The sequence below is a fragment of the Onychomys torridus genome, chromosome 21 (genome assembly GCF_903995425.1).
Source record: "Onychomys torridus chromosome 21, mOncTor1.1, whole genome shotgun sequence".
In the NCBI taxonomy this organism is placed as follows: domain Eukaryota; kingdom Metazoa; phylum Chordata; class Mammalia; order Rodentia; family Cricetidae; genus Onychomys; species Onychomys torridus.
Window position 1 is genome coordinate 5,661,494 of NC_050463.1, and position 12,556 is coordinate 5,674,049.

Consider the following 12,556-nt stretch of genomic DNA (forward strand, 5'->3'; position numbering starts at 1 on the left):
CGACCAGGGCAAGATCCTCTGCTTCCACGGCCCACCAGGTGTGGGCAAAACCAGCATTGCACGCTCCATCGCCCGTGCCCTCGGCCGTGAATACTTCCGGTTCAGTGTTGGCGGCATGACAGATGTGGCTGAAATCAAGGGTCATAGGTAGGTAGGCCAGGCCTGGCACCCACCTGACTGGCCAAGCAGTGTGACCCAGGCTGCACCTGCTTCTGCTCACTTTGGGAAGATGGAGGATTGCACTGGGCAGGGCCTAGTCTTCCAGGCTAGGGTAAACACAGAGGTGCACAGAAGCAGGAGGGAGCTAGCTGTTGAATGGCTGGACTTTGTTTTTTTTTTTTTTTTAAAGATTTATTTTTTTATTATGTATATAGCATGTATACGGCAGGCCAGAAGAGGGCGCCAGATCTCATTACAGATGGTTGTGAGCCACCATGTGGTTGCTGGGAATTGCACTCAGGACCTCTGGAAGAGCAATTGGTGCTCTTAACCTCTGAGCCATCTCTACAGCCCCAAAGTGGGTTCTTTTTTTTTTTTTTTTTGTTTATTCAAGACAGGGTTTCTCTGTGTAGCTTTGTGCCTTTCCTGGAACTCACTTGGTAGCCCAGGCTGGCCTCGAACTCACATAGATCCACCTGGCTCTGCCTCCTGAGTGCTGGGATTAAAGGCGTGCACCACCACTGCCCGGCGGACTTTGTTTTTTGAGATGGTCTTGTAACTTTAGCCGTCCTGGAACTCCCTATGTAGTCCAGGTTGCCCTTGAATTCAGAGATCTTTCTGCCTGAGTCTGGGCAGGAGGCCTTTCCTAGGCCTATGGCTGCACTAGGTCCCTGGCATAGGGCAGATCCCAGTGTGGTTGGGAGAAGCTGAGAGGAAGCAGGCTTGGCAGGCAGGCCATGCTGGGGTACAGTGCAGGAGCTAGCCTGGGTAGAACTTGGTGAGAAGACTAATGGTGCCTCATTTGCCATCCCAGCACTCAGGGTTAGGCTCAGGAGCTGTCCTCGGATAGTGTGCTCTAGAACTCTAAGCCAGCTTGGGCTTCCTGAGACCCTACCTTGGAAAACAAAAGGATCTTGTCACTATAGCCAAGCCCTCCCTTCTGCCTAAGCCCACGGTGGCTCGGGCCCACTCCCAGCCCTAGGGCCTTCTTGCCGCCCCTCATACACCCCTGCCCTGGCCTTGTTTGCTTGCCGCCTGTCCTGTCTTCTTTCATGCCCTGCAGTGGCACTTTAGCCATCCCTGCCCTGTCTGCCTTGCTGAGCCTTGGGCCCCGGTGTGGGTCCCCTGCCCTGCTCATGATTCCTAAGGGAAGTGGGTGGAGCATGGCTGTGGCCAAGTACTGGCTGGAGGGAGAGCATTGGGGCGACCTGTGTGAGGCCCAGAGCTGCCTCCAAGTGGGCCATGTGGCGGTGTTTGCTGTGGGCCTCTGCTCTGCATGCTGGCCCACACGAGGGTTGCCTCCCCACAGGCGTACCTATGTGGGTGCCATGCCTGGGAAGATCATCCAGTGTCTGAAGAAGACCAAGACAGAGAACCCGCTGGTGCTGATTGATGAGGTGGGAAGCTCTGGGGACTGGAGGTGCAGGTCTCCCTAAACCCAGCATGCAGTGTGGGAGCTAGGCATGGTCCCATGGTGTCTGCCTTCCCGATCCAGGTGGACAAGATCGGCCGAGGCTACCAAGGGGACCCGTCGTCGGCACTGCTGGAGCTGCTGGACCCCGAGCAGAACGCCAACTTCCTGGACCACTACTTGGATGTGCCAGTGGACCTTTCCAAGGTGAGTGCTGGCAAATGCGCCCCAGTGAAGGGCGGTGTGAAATGGGTGCACCTCCAGCACTCTGTGCCCCCTTGTCACCCAGGTACTGTTCATCTGCACGGCCAATGTCACTGACACCATCCCGGAGCCGCTGAGGGACCGCATGGAGATGATCAATGTATCAGGCTATGTAGCACAGGAGAAGCTGGCCATCGCAGAGGTGGGCACAGATCAGATCTGGTTCTCACAAACAGTAGTCCTGAGTGCCTAGTGGGTGCTGGCAGAGGCCTAGGGTCCTCAGGACAGGTCTGCAATCCCCAGTCCAGAGCCATGGCACAGGAGCGGCCTGCATCTCCCTGCTTCTGAGGAAGGGCTGAGGAGGTGTCTGAAGGGCGGGGGGCGGGGGCGTGGCTGACAGCTGCTCCCCACAGAGGTACCTGGTGCCACAGGCCCGCACCCTATGTGGTCTGGATGAGAGCAAGGCCCAGCTGTCCGCAGCAGTACTCACTCTGCTCATCAAACAGTACTGCAGGGAGAGCGGCGTGCGCAACCTGCAGAAGCAGGTGGAGAAGGTGAGTCCCTCCTGCGGCGTGCCCAACAAGGCCCCGCCCAGCACAAGCCCCGCCCACACACCCCCCTCTGCAGGTGCTACGCAAAGCTGCCTACAAGATAGTGAGTGGGGAGGCAGAGACAGTGCAGGTGACTCCAGAGAACCTGCAGGACTTTGTGGGGAAGCCCGTGTTCACCGTGGAGCGGATGTACGACGTCACGCCTGCTGGTGTGGTCATGGGCCTGGCCTGGACCGCCATGGGTGAGCACCCACCCTGCACCATTTTTGTTGTCAGCGCCGGGAACCAAGTGCAGGATCGGGAAGCGTGCGCAGAGCTCCCAATCAGCTGCCTCTCCCTCCCCCAGGAGGCTCCACATTGTTCGTGGAGACATCTTTGAGGCGGCCCCTGGTCAGGGGCAGCAGGGAAGACAAGGATGGCAGCCTAGAGGTAACAGGCCAGCTGGGGGACGTGATGAAGGAGAGCGCCCGTATAGCCTACACCTTTGCCCGTGCCTTCCTGATGGAGCAGGACCCAGACAATGACTTCCTGGTCACCTCGCACATCCACCTGCACGTGCCTGAGGTAGAACCCTGTCTGTCTGGAACCCAGCTGTGCCACCCACCAGCTCCACTCACTGCTTCTCTCTGCAGGGCGCCACCCCCAAGGACGGCCCCAGCGCGGGCTGCACCATTGTGACTGCCCTACTGTCCCTGGCTCTGGGACAGCCCGTGCTGCAGAACCTGGCCATGACAGGGGAAGTCTCCCTCACCGGCAAAGTGCTGCCGGTGGGCGGCATCAAAGAGAAAACCATCGCGGTGAGTGCCTGCTGCCCGTGTCCTGGACCTTGGTCACCGCAGGGCGGTGAGCCAGGGCCGAGCTCAACAGCCTGTCCTTGCAGGCCAAGCGTGCGGGCGTGACTTGCATCGTCTTGCCGGCCGAGAACAGGAAGGACTTCTCGGACCTGGCGCCCTTCATCACGGAGGGCCTGGAGGTGCACTTCGTGGAGCACTACCGGGACATCTTCCGCATCGCCTTCCCTCTGCGCGAGCAGCGCGAGGCCCTGGCCGTGAAGCGGTGACATGGGGGACTGACTGAATAATCATGGGGTGGCGGCGCAGCCACGAGCACAGCTGTAGAATCATGAGTAAAGAATTCTTTCCAGAGCCGAGCCCGAGTCACTGCGGCGGCGAACACACGCACGCACACACACATCTGCGGGGAGCAAGGTTTATTGGGGGCGGGGTCAGTCCTTCTTGGCCGCAGCCTTCCGCATGGCGGCCAGCACGTTGCTCAGCTCCTCCCGCTTCCTCTTGGCGCGGATGTGCGTGCCCACCTGCGGGGAGAGGCGCGGTGAGCCCGGGCCGCGGACGCCGCCCGCCCGCCCGGCCTGCCTGCCCGGCCCGGCCCGCCGCCTGCCCGCCCGCCCGGCCCGCCCCGCCGCCTACCCTCTTCTTGATGAACTTGAGCGCGCGCTTGTCCTTGGACACCTTGAGCAGCTCCATGGCGCGGCGCTCGCAAGCCACGGAGCTGGCTCACAGCTATGAACTCCTGCAAAGGCCAAGGAGGGTCAGTGCATGGAGCACAGGCAGGTCCCTCTCCACAGCCAGGCCCACAGGGCCATCACCCAGTGGCTGCCAGGGAGGGATCCCTGGCTGGTCCCAAAGGGCTAGACTGGCTGGAGCTGTGGCTGCAGGGCCCTGGGCTATAGTCTCACAGGCTGTAGTCAGAGGTGTCAGCCACAAGGTGTCCCTTCTCCATAGCCTGGCCTACAGCACACCTTATCACAACAGCCGCCACCCACTAGGGACACCAGCCCCAGTGGGCAGCTGGCTGGTTCTCCAATGGAAGGCCATAAGGAAGGACAGAATGCGGCAGTCTTGGCAGTGGTAGTGCACATGCTGGGGGCCTTACCAGGACCCGCTTCTTCACATCCTCCATGCCATAGTGGTCTTCCTCCAGCACAGCCTGGGCCCTGGCCAGGTCAAGGTTTTCATCACTCTGCCGGCCCCACGGGATGGAGGTCAGCCAGTCCAGGTAGTTGCGGGTGACACTGCAGGGACCACAGGAAGGATCGTCACCACCCATGAGATCCTGCTCATGCCTGAGCATGGCACAGGACAACTGAGTGACACCAGGGATGAGTACGGCTCAGAGGAGAAGCCGAGGTCGGGCCTGCTGCAGGCACCTGAGGACAGACAGCAGCCGCCCTGAGCTGTCACTGAGGGAGGCCAGGTGGCACGGCCTGGCCTGCTCAGTGACACAGGGAGGGCTGCACTTCAGGGACACGGCACCCTCAAGCCAGGGGTTCAGCTCGTCGACACAGGAGCCTGTGTGGCTTGTCCTGATAGATGAGACTAAGAAATGTGAGAGGGTTCAGCTGAATCATCTGGGGACCAGGAGGAAGGCAATGCCCAGAACCTGGAAGAAGGAGTCTGCACATGGACGACCGCAGCAGCAGCGGCAGCAGCAGCGGGCCCACAGAGGCCTTCTGGATTCCCAGCAGCCTGCACAGGAACACAACTTCCCTGGGGTCTTGGGGGACAGCATGCAGGGGTGGACTCACTTGAACTCAGAGGAGTGGTTGTCCAGCAGGGCCAGCTTGCTCAGCTCCTCGTCCACCACATCCATCACGTGCTTGGGGACCACGAGCTCCCGGAGGCGTTCCCGGAACTTCTCCTCGATGGCATCTTTGTCATCCTTCTCCAGCCCCAGCTCCTTCTTGATGATCTTCAGCTGCTCCTGCAGCAGGTACTTCCTGTGCGTCTGCTTGATCTTCTCCTCCACCTGTGGCAGGGAGAGCTCAGGCGTGCGCGCGGGGTGGGGTGGGGTGTGTCGGGTCGGGAGGGGGAGCCCCTCCCCAGTGCCCTGGGACGGTCACCCTGACATGGGATTACTGTCTGTGTGGACAAACACACAGACCCAACCACACCAGTTAAACCTGTGTTGTGTTTGTTTTTGATTTTTAGGCAGGTCATGCAGCCCAAGCTGGCCTCAAAACTCCCTATACAGCTAAGGATGACCCTGAACTCCTGACCTTCCTGCCTTATCTTGTCTGGCTTATGCTGTGTTCTCTGAGCTGCAGCCCAACCCCCAGGAGGGGAGACTTTGCGTATAGCAAAATGAAAGAAAGCACATGCCTAATATCCTAGCACCCTGGAGGCTGAGCCATGGGGACTGCACAAGTGTAAGGTGCTGGGTCAGCCTGTTCACAGAGAACCCCTGAGTCAAAGAGTCAGAGCCAGGGTGCACCCCTTCGCCTTCCTTCCCATCACCTCTCGGCCCAGGCGTTGCTGAAGCTTGCTCAACTCAAACTCCTTCTTCAAGAGTGACAGGGCCTTGTAGAGCCGCTTAAGGATCTGCAAACAACGGGGGACAGTGGGGTTGTCTGGGAGCACGGACCACCAGCCACAGCGCTGCTGGCACAGGATAAGCCCCCAGATGAAGCCCAGCCCTGGGGATGAGCTTGCTCAGAACAGTGACAGGGCATGGGCACACACTCACGTTGGTCTCTTCCAGCACGTCCTGTAGCTCATGGGACTCAGCCCCTGTGAGCGCAGCACCCATATCACTCAGGTAGATGGGGTTGTCCACCACACGCTGGCCTGCCTGCATCATCTGCAACACCGACTCTCTATGGGGACAGAGCAGCCATTCCTTATACCCCTCTCCCCACTAGCACGTACACAGCCTAGCCAGCTTGCCAGTGTGTGACGGGCAGGGAGCTGGCACCACATGCAGTCCCTGCCCAGTAGCCCAGCCCTCAGACACTGACCTGTACAGAGGGTTCAGGGCAATGATATCCCGAATGGTCTTCACAATCTCTGCAGTCAGGGCCTGGCAAGCAGGGACCATGGCAGTCACCAGACAGCAGAAGTGGAACCCCCAGGACCACCCACCAGGACCACAGAGCAGAGCCCAAGTCATCAACGGCGAAGACCAGGACAACGTGAGTGGAAACTGAGGCCAGGGCCAGCGAGATGGCTAAGAACACAAGGCGCTTGCTGCCAAGCACGATGGCCCAACTACACCACAGCACATACCCACTCCACCCCGGTAGGAGCAAGTATAAAAACAAAGCCAAAGGTCCCACCCACAGCCACAGGGTGCCTGAGCAAGCACTCCTCCATATGTTTGGGGCTCCTGCCTCCAGTCCCCATGCTTTCCGGGGCTTGCTTTCTGTTGTTGAGGCAGGGTCTTACTCTGTGGCCTAGGCTGGCCTCCAACACCAGCCATCCTCCTACCTCAGCCTCACAGTCCTGGGAGCACAGGCATACACTACCATAGCTAGGCAGGACAACTCCCCCAGCTGAACTGTCTTTGCAGAGGAGACAGAGCAAGGGAGCACCTGCCCCACACTGTCTCCTGAGCCTTCTCTCAAAGTCATGAGGTCAGCCTGGGTCCACTGCAAAGCACGACAGGAAGGCTGGCACAGTGCCACCAGCGTGGGGCCATTGCTCTACACTGAGACTTGCTCCATGACACAGAATGATTCCCACCTCCCAAATGATCCCCCCAGCTGCCTGCAGTCTCATGAAGTCTACCATCCCACCATCAGCCCAGAGGCCTCCTCTCTACACAGCCCCAGCCCACAGCAGACATCACCAAGAGATTCCAGCATCCTTGCCCAGAGTTCAGCCCACAGGCATCTTCCCACAGCTCCAATCAACCACAACCAACGGGTCAGCCCCTAGAAGAGGCCTGCAGGAGTCCCTGTCCTGCAGCAGCGACAGCACTGGGCACACTCCAGGACATGCTCCAGGCTTTGGGTTAGCTTGGCCAATGGCTAACTGTCCTACCCATGGGGCCCTTGAGGAGGGCAGGACAGTGTCAGTTTGGGGTCAGAGTGGCCAGAGCTTACTTCTTCCCTGCTTCGCGCCCTAGCCTCGTGAACTGTGCGGGAGGCAACAGATGGGTGCTCTATAGCACACTGGAAGCCAGGAGCTGGGGTGGCATGGGTTTGAACCCTGCTTGCCCTGCCCACCTATCCCACTGTCTTTGACCGCTGCTCCAGGCCCACAGCACAGCACCCAGCTTACCTTCACTTCCTCTGTGACCTGGAAGTCTTCATGGGCCACATTCTCAACCTCCACCATGAGCACCTCTTTGGAGGTGTCGCTTGAGACCTCAGGCACCACCTCCATCTGGGGCTTGGCACCCAGCTCATCCTCTGCCTCCTTCTTGCCTCGCTTCAACTTCCTCCTGGACTTTTGCTTGTTCTCGAGTTCTGGCTCTGGCCCCTCGGGATCCACCTCCAGCTGCCGGCTGATGTGAATCCTGCAAGCAGGCAGACAGATGGGCACAGGTGGAGCCAGAAGTAAAGCTGTGTGTTCACAGGCCCTGTGGCCTCAGGGTCTTCAAAAAATGGGGGGGGGGGGGGGATCCAACAAAACAAAGCAAACTGGAAAGCATCACCAACACTGGGGCTCAGTACCAACACCCACACCAGAGACTTCCTGCAGCTGCAGCGAGGGACAGAATGCTGCTGGCCTGGGGCAGACCAAATACAACCTGGATGCAGTTTTCTCTTGACTGGTGGTGTCAACTGCCCGCAACCACTTGAGTCAGGGCAGAGCTCTTGCCCTCAACTTTGTAAGAGCCACAATCACTTCTGTATATGCTGATGGGCACATCTCATCTCACGCTGGCTGTGGTCCCTCCCATACCTTCTGTGGCCTGTGACAATCATGCGCAGTTTGTCTCCAAGGTCCTGCATCTCATGGATCTGAGCAAACGTTCCTGTGTGGTAGATTTCATCTAGGCTCTCCACCACATCCGACTCATTGCTGAGGGAGACAGAACACAAGGTGCACTGGCTGGGCCGAGGCAGAGTGTGCGGTGGTGCAGCTTGGGCAGAAGGTACGAGGAAGACAGGACCTTCAGGATGGCTGCTGGGTTAGCAGTAGCTCTTCTTGGATGGCAGCACCTCACAATCCAGCCTCCAAAACACAACCTGTACAGGACCCCCCTCTGCTGTTCCAGGCCCACTCAGGCTGAGACTCTCACATGGGACACGGCAGAACCAGATTTGTGGGTGAGTGTACCCGGGTTACAACCCTAACCAGGGGCTAATAGTTTACTTTTCGTGCTGGGAAAGGGCCTCTCACATGCTAGGTAAATGCTCCCTACTAAGCCATGGCCCAGCCCCTCTCTATGGGACTCTAAAGCCAAGCCTTTGGCCTAGACTAAAATGCAGTGTGCTTGGCTCTTGGTCTTGCCCTTGGCTACTTTTAGCTCAATTTGAAAAGTTCAAACTACAGTCTTGTGGAGGGAAGATGACTTACTTGTCGTCTCTCTTCAGGAAGACACCAACATAGGGCTGTGCCAGGCGGACTTTCCTCCTCAGGAGCTCAACCAACTTCTTATTTTTCACCTGCAGGAGAATGACTGAGTGAGGTACCTACTAAGGAGGCTACAATCAGTGCTGCTGGCAAAGATGTTTGCTGTGAAGCCACAGCTTCATCAGTGTCCCAGACCACGGGTTATGCTGAGGTAGGAGCCTGGAAGGTTAAGGCAGCTTCCTTCCGGCCTTGAGCAGCACTTCCCAGTCATCTTGGTCAGCTACTCAGGGATGGACTCTCCCACCCCCTTGGCTGCTATCAGTTAAAACTGAGGATGGGCAGGCATGGTGCACTTGCCTTTAATCCCAGCACTTGGGAGACAGGCAGGTAGGCCCCTCTGTGAGACCCAGGCTGGCCTGGTCTACACAGTGAGTTCTGGGATAGCAAGGGATACACACAGAAACCCTGTTTCAAAACACAACACAAAACAAACAAAAAACCCACCAGAAAGTTGGGCTGGAGAGTTGACTCGGCAGTTAAGAGCACTTGTTCTTATAGAGGACCTGGGTTCAATTTGCAGAACCCACATAAAGGCTCACAATTATCCCTAAATCAAGTTCCAAGGGATTCAACACTTCTGAACTCTAAGGGCACTAAGCACTCATGTGCACATACATGCAAAATACACACAAGTGTAAATACTAAGTCAGAAGCTCATTTTTTAGTAAAAGGGGAGACCTGGCCCCCGTTTTGGGTAACTGTTGCCTTGCTTGATGACCTTGACCTTGATAACCTCCTTATGCTAATTCCCTGCGAGATTCCACCATCCTGAATGCTTAAGGCAAGTTCCTTGCCTGTGTATCCGGCATATTGGGCGTTAACAGCTTGGATGCAAGATTGTATAATATCGGTAGAGAACTTCTGCCCTCCGGGGTTCTCCCATTGTGCTGTAAGCCTGTATTTAAGACCTCCTCCCTCCTTCAATAAAGGGCATTCGGGATAAAAAGAAAAGTGTGACGTCACCTGTGCAGTTCCCCGGTCACTCTTTAGTTTAGGACGCACTACAGTTGTTGACACTAACCTGGGACTCAGGGTGATCCTCTTGCCTTAGCTTTCTAAGTGCAGGGTTTACAGGGGCAAGTTTCTGATATAGCAAGGCTGGGGAGGGGGTCCCCACACCCTTCATTTGTGTTTGACTGAAGCAGGGTCTCATGCTGGAGTCCAGGGTGGCGTGGCAATCCTACCCCATCCTCCCACGTGCTGGGATTAGACTGTAGTCAGCACCACTCCCAGCTCAGGTGGTTCTGTTGTTGAGATGGAGCCTGTGGTGTTTGAATGGGAATGGCCCCATAGGCTCATATATTTGAATGTTTGGTCTCAGTCACGGGAACTGTTTGGGAAGGGTTGGGAGGTGTGGCCTTGGTGGAGGGTGCCCATGCCAGGCTGCCTCTCTCCGATGCAAGCTCTCAGTTACCGTTTCAGTGTCACACCTGCCTGCCAACACATTCCTCACCATGAGGCTCACAACTAATATACTAAACTGTGAGCAAGCCCCAATTAAATACTCTACTTTAAAAGTTGCCTTGGTCATGGTGTCTCCTCCCAGCAAGTGAACAGTAACTAAAACAGTGTCTCATGTAGCCTAAGCTGGCGTCCAACTTACCATGTAGCCAAGGATAACCTTGAACCCCTGTCCTCCTCCCACCTGAGCACTGAGGTGACAGGTGTCTGACACTACATTGTTGGTGTGACGTTGGGCCCTTACATCGTGCATGCTAAGCAAACCCTGCGCCCAGAGCCCAGGCAGCTGCAGAGCCGCCCCTGCACTCAGCAGCCGAGGAGAGCCCTGACTGGCAGCTGCAGACACCAGAGCTCCCAGGGGCCAGTTATACTTCTCTGCTGGAAGGTGACAGCTGGGTCAGCGTCTGCGTCCCCGACTCTGGTCACTTATGAGGTGATGCCAACTGAAAGTCACACGTCAATGTTTCAAAGGCCACACCATCTTCAAGGGGCAGATAGCAGAAATGTCTCTTTGCCTTGCCCCCAGAAGCCCAGAGTAAAGGGGATCCAGAACAGGCCTCCAGAGAAGTCCTGTAGTATCAGAGCCTTGCAGGCATGGTGAGTCCCACAAGTGTCATAGGGATCAGGAACTCCCTCCAATCAGCAAACAGCAGAGGCTCATTAGTCACTCAGGGCACTGTGAGGGCACCTGTCACCCTAGAGCTAGGGAGGTGGAGAGGCTGGAGGAATAGGAGCTCAAGGCCAACTTCAACTACATGGCAAGTTTGCAATCAGCCTGGGCTACATGAGATCCTGCCTCAACCAAAACAAAAAAGCCTTCACACATAGGCCTGTGTGACTTCCACAGCACTCCCTGACTCCAAGACAGGAGCTTCTACTATGTCCACTTCCCAGATGGAAAAACCAAGGCCCTTGGGAGCAACTTGCAGATAGGTAACAGTGCTGTGTCACCCTAACGGGTTGGCTAGAAGGTGTATGTCCTCGTATCAAATAGGCAATATGAAGGGCCTTGGAAATATGGGAGAGGAAGTAGATGGAGCAGCCTCTGATCCTCCCCATATCTATGCTGCCATGCCTCCTTTCAAGACTTGGCAGAGCCAGGAGAATGCAGAGGAGGCTGTGTGGTGGACATGGCAATGACTCACTATGTGACCTTCGTACTAAGTTAACTGATAACCACTGGCCTCCCTGGACTCCGATTTCCAAGTTTAAAAGGAGAAAAATAAAATATAAAACGTAGATGGGTAGGCAGCTGATTAGGAAATTCCCTACTTTTAAATGTCTCTGCTTTCTGGTGATTGCATCATCCTGTTCTCTTTCCCTGCCTCCTCATGGCTCATTCATCTGGAAGGCTCAGATGGGATCAGCTTCCTGCACTGGAATTTTCCTCCCTTAGGTAAAAGGCTGTTGCAGCTGTCTTCTTAGGGTAGATGTGAGGTCGATGTCGGGGCACTGTTGAGGTCCTGTCCTCGCCCTCTTTTGTTGTACCACTCACAGCCGACACTCTGACCTCCTGCTCCTACATAGGCCACTGGGCCTGATACAAAGTAATTAAGGGAGTGAAAACTTCAACAGTTGCTATCCTGGCCTAGGAGACCCAGTCTCAAGACAAGAGATACATAAGACTCTCTCAATAAATAAACACATGACTGGACAAGGAAGGCTCAGATGGTGTTACAAAACTTTCACCAAGACGGAAGGAAAATAACGGTACTCTGCTGCTAGTCGTCCTGAGATTTCTATCACCAGGTGGTCCTGGGCTCACAGACTTCAAACTTGTCACTGTCACAGGTCCTGAAGGACCCGAAAAAGGGAGAACGTGTCCAAACAAGCCACCAAGGACTCTGGCATCCTCCTGCCTCAAACTCCCGAGTGGTGAGATGACAGATCGCAGCAACGCGATTCAAAAAGTTTCTTAGACACGAGGGCGCTAGGAGACCTCTCGGTCCCACCAGCCGAGCTGGGGGCCGTAAGGCCGGGTGGGACGCTCTCGTTACCTCCACGATCTTGATAAAGCGCGGGAACACCGGGTTGCGGGTGATGGCGATGAGCGGCAAGTGCGGAAACACATCCGGGACGGTCATGGGCGCGAGGGCCGTGACGACCGGGCTGTCCCCGCCGCTCGCCGCTGCCCCGTCCTCCGCGCCGCCCTCGGGTGTCTCGTGGCCACCGCCGCCGCGGCTGCCTGTGTCCCACAGCCCCCGCCACTGACCCACGCCCGCGGGGACGCGGCCGCCAAGCGCCCAGGGAGCCGAGGTGTCGCAGGCCCGCCGGCCTCGGCGCAGCCACGACCCGGACACGCTCGGGATGCGGCCCCCAGTGACGGCCAGCAGCGGCCGCCGCAGCGCCCAACACCGCGCAGCGGCCCACAGCCGCACGTAACCTGTGCTCGCCGCCATGGAACAGCCATACTGGCGGCGCACCGCGCTTGCGTCATCTCTGCTCGCCCT

The 12,556-nt window shown here is 57.1% G+C and overlaps 2 protein-coding genes and 1 long non-coding RNA gene across 3 annotated transcripts; 1 reads left to right on the top strand and 2 right to left on the bottom strand.

Annotated features, from left to right (window-relative positions):
- Nucleotides 1–6: 6 nt before the first annotated feature.
- LOC118571806 (lon protease homolog, mitochondrial) lies at nucleotides 7–3,470 on the top strand. The gene is made up of 9 exons (XM_036171093.1): nucleotides 7–147; nucleotides 1,469–1,556; nucleotides 1,655–1,777; nucleotides 1,860–1,976; nucleotides 2,188–2,328; nucleotides 2,402–2,567; nucleotides 2,672–2,889; nucleotides 2,958–3,122; nucleotides 3,206–3,470. Exons 1-9 carry the CDS (start codon nucleotides 116–118, stop codon nucleotides 3,383–3,385), a joined length of 1,230 nt encoding a protein of 409 aa, XP_036026986.1. The 5' UTR covers nucleotides 7–115; the 3' UTR covers nucleotides 3,386–3,470.
- Nucleotides 3,471–3,520: 50 nt separating this feature from the next.
- LOC118571807 lies at nucleotides 3,521–3,825 on the bottom strand. Its single transcript, XR_004943400.1, has 2 exons — nucleotides 3,753–3,825; nucleotides 3,521–3,640 (listed from the first exon to the last, which is right to left on the bottom strand). It is a non-coding gene; the product is annotated as an uncharacterized LOC118571807 (long non-coding RNA).
- On the bottom strand, nucleotides 3,826–12,533 carry LOC118571912 (lon protease homolog, mitochondrial-like; the record flags this gene model as incomplete). The annotated part of the gene is made up of 10 exons (XM_036171245.1): nucleotides 12,104–12,533; nucleotides 8,589–8,677; nucleotides 7,971–8,090; nucleotides 7,344–7,581; nucleotides 6,080–6,141; nucleotides 5,809–5,938; nucleotides 5,580–5,663; nucleotides 4,871–5,091; nucleotides 4,219–4,357; nucleotides 3,826–3,855 (listed from the first exon to the last, which is right to left on the bottom strand). Coding segments are annotated over exons 1-10 (1,515 nt in total), but the record flags the coding sequence as incomplete, so codon positions are not given.
- Between the last annotated feature and the right edge of the window lie 23 nt (nucleotides 12,534–12,556).

What these genes read in the sequence shown, in the direction of transcription:
- LOC118571806 (XM_036171093.1), top strand. Translation starts at nt 116, where the DNA reads ATGACAGATGTGGCTGAAATCAAGGGTCATAG. An exon ending in GCTGAAATCAAGGGTCATAG is followed by an intron (nt 148 to 1,468) that starts GTAGGTAGGCCA and finishes GCCTCCCCACAG; the next exon opens with GCGTACCTATGTGGGTGCCA. An exon ending in CGCTGGTGCTGATTGATGAG is followed by an intron (nt 1,557 to 1,654) that starts GTGGGAAGCTCT and finishes TTCCCGATCCAG; the next exon opens with GTGGACAAGATCGGCCGAGG.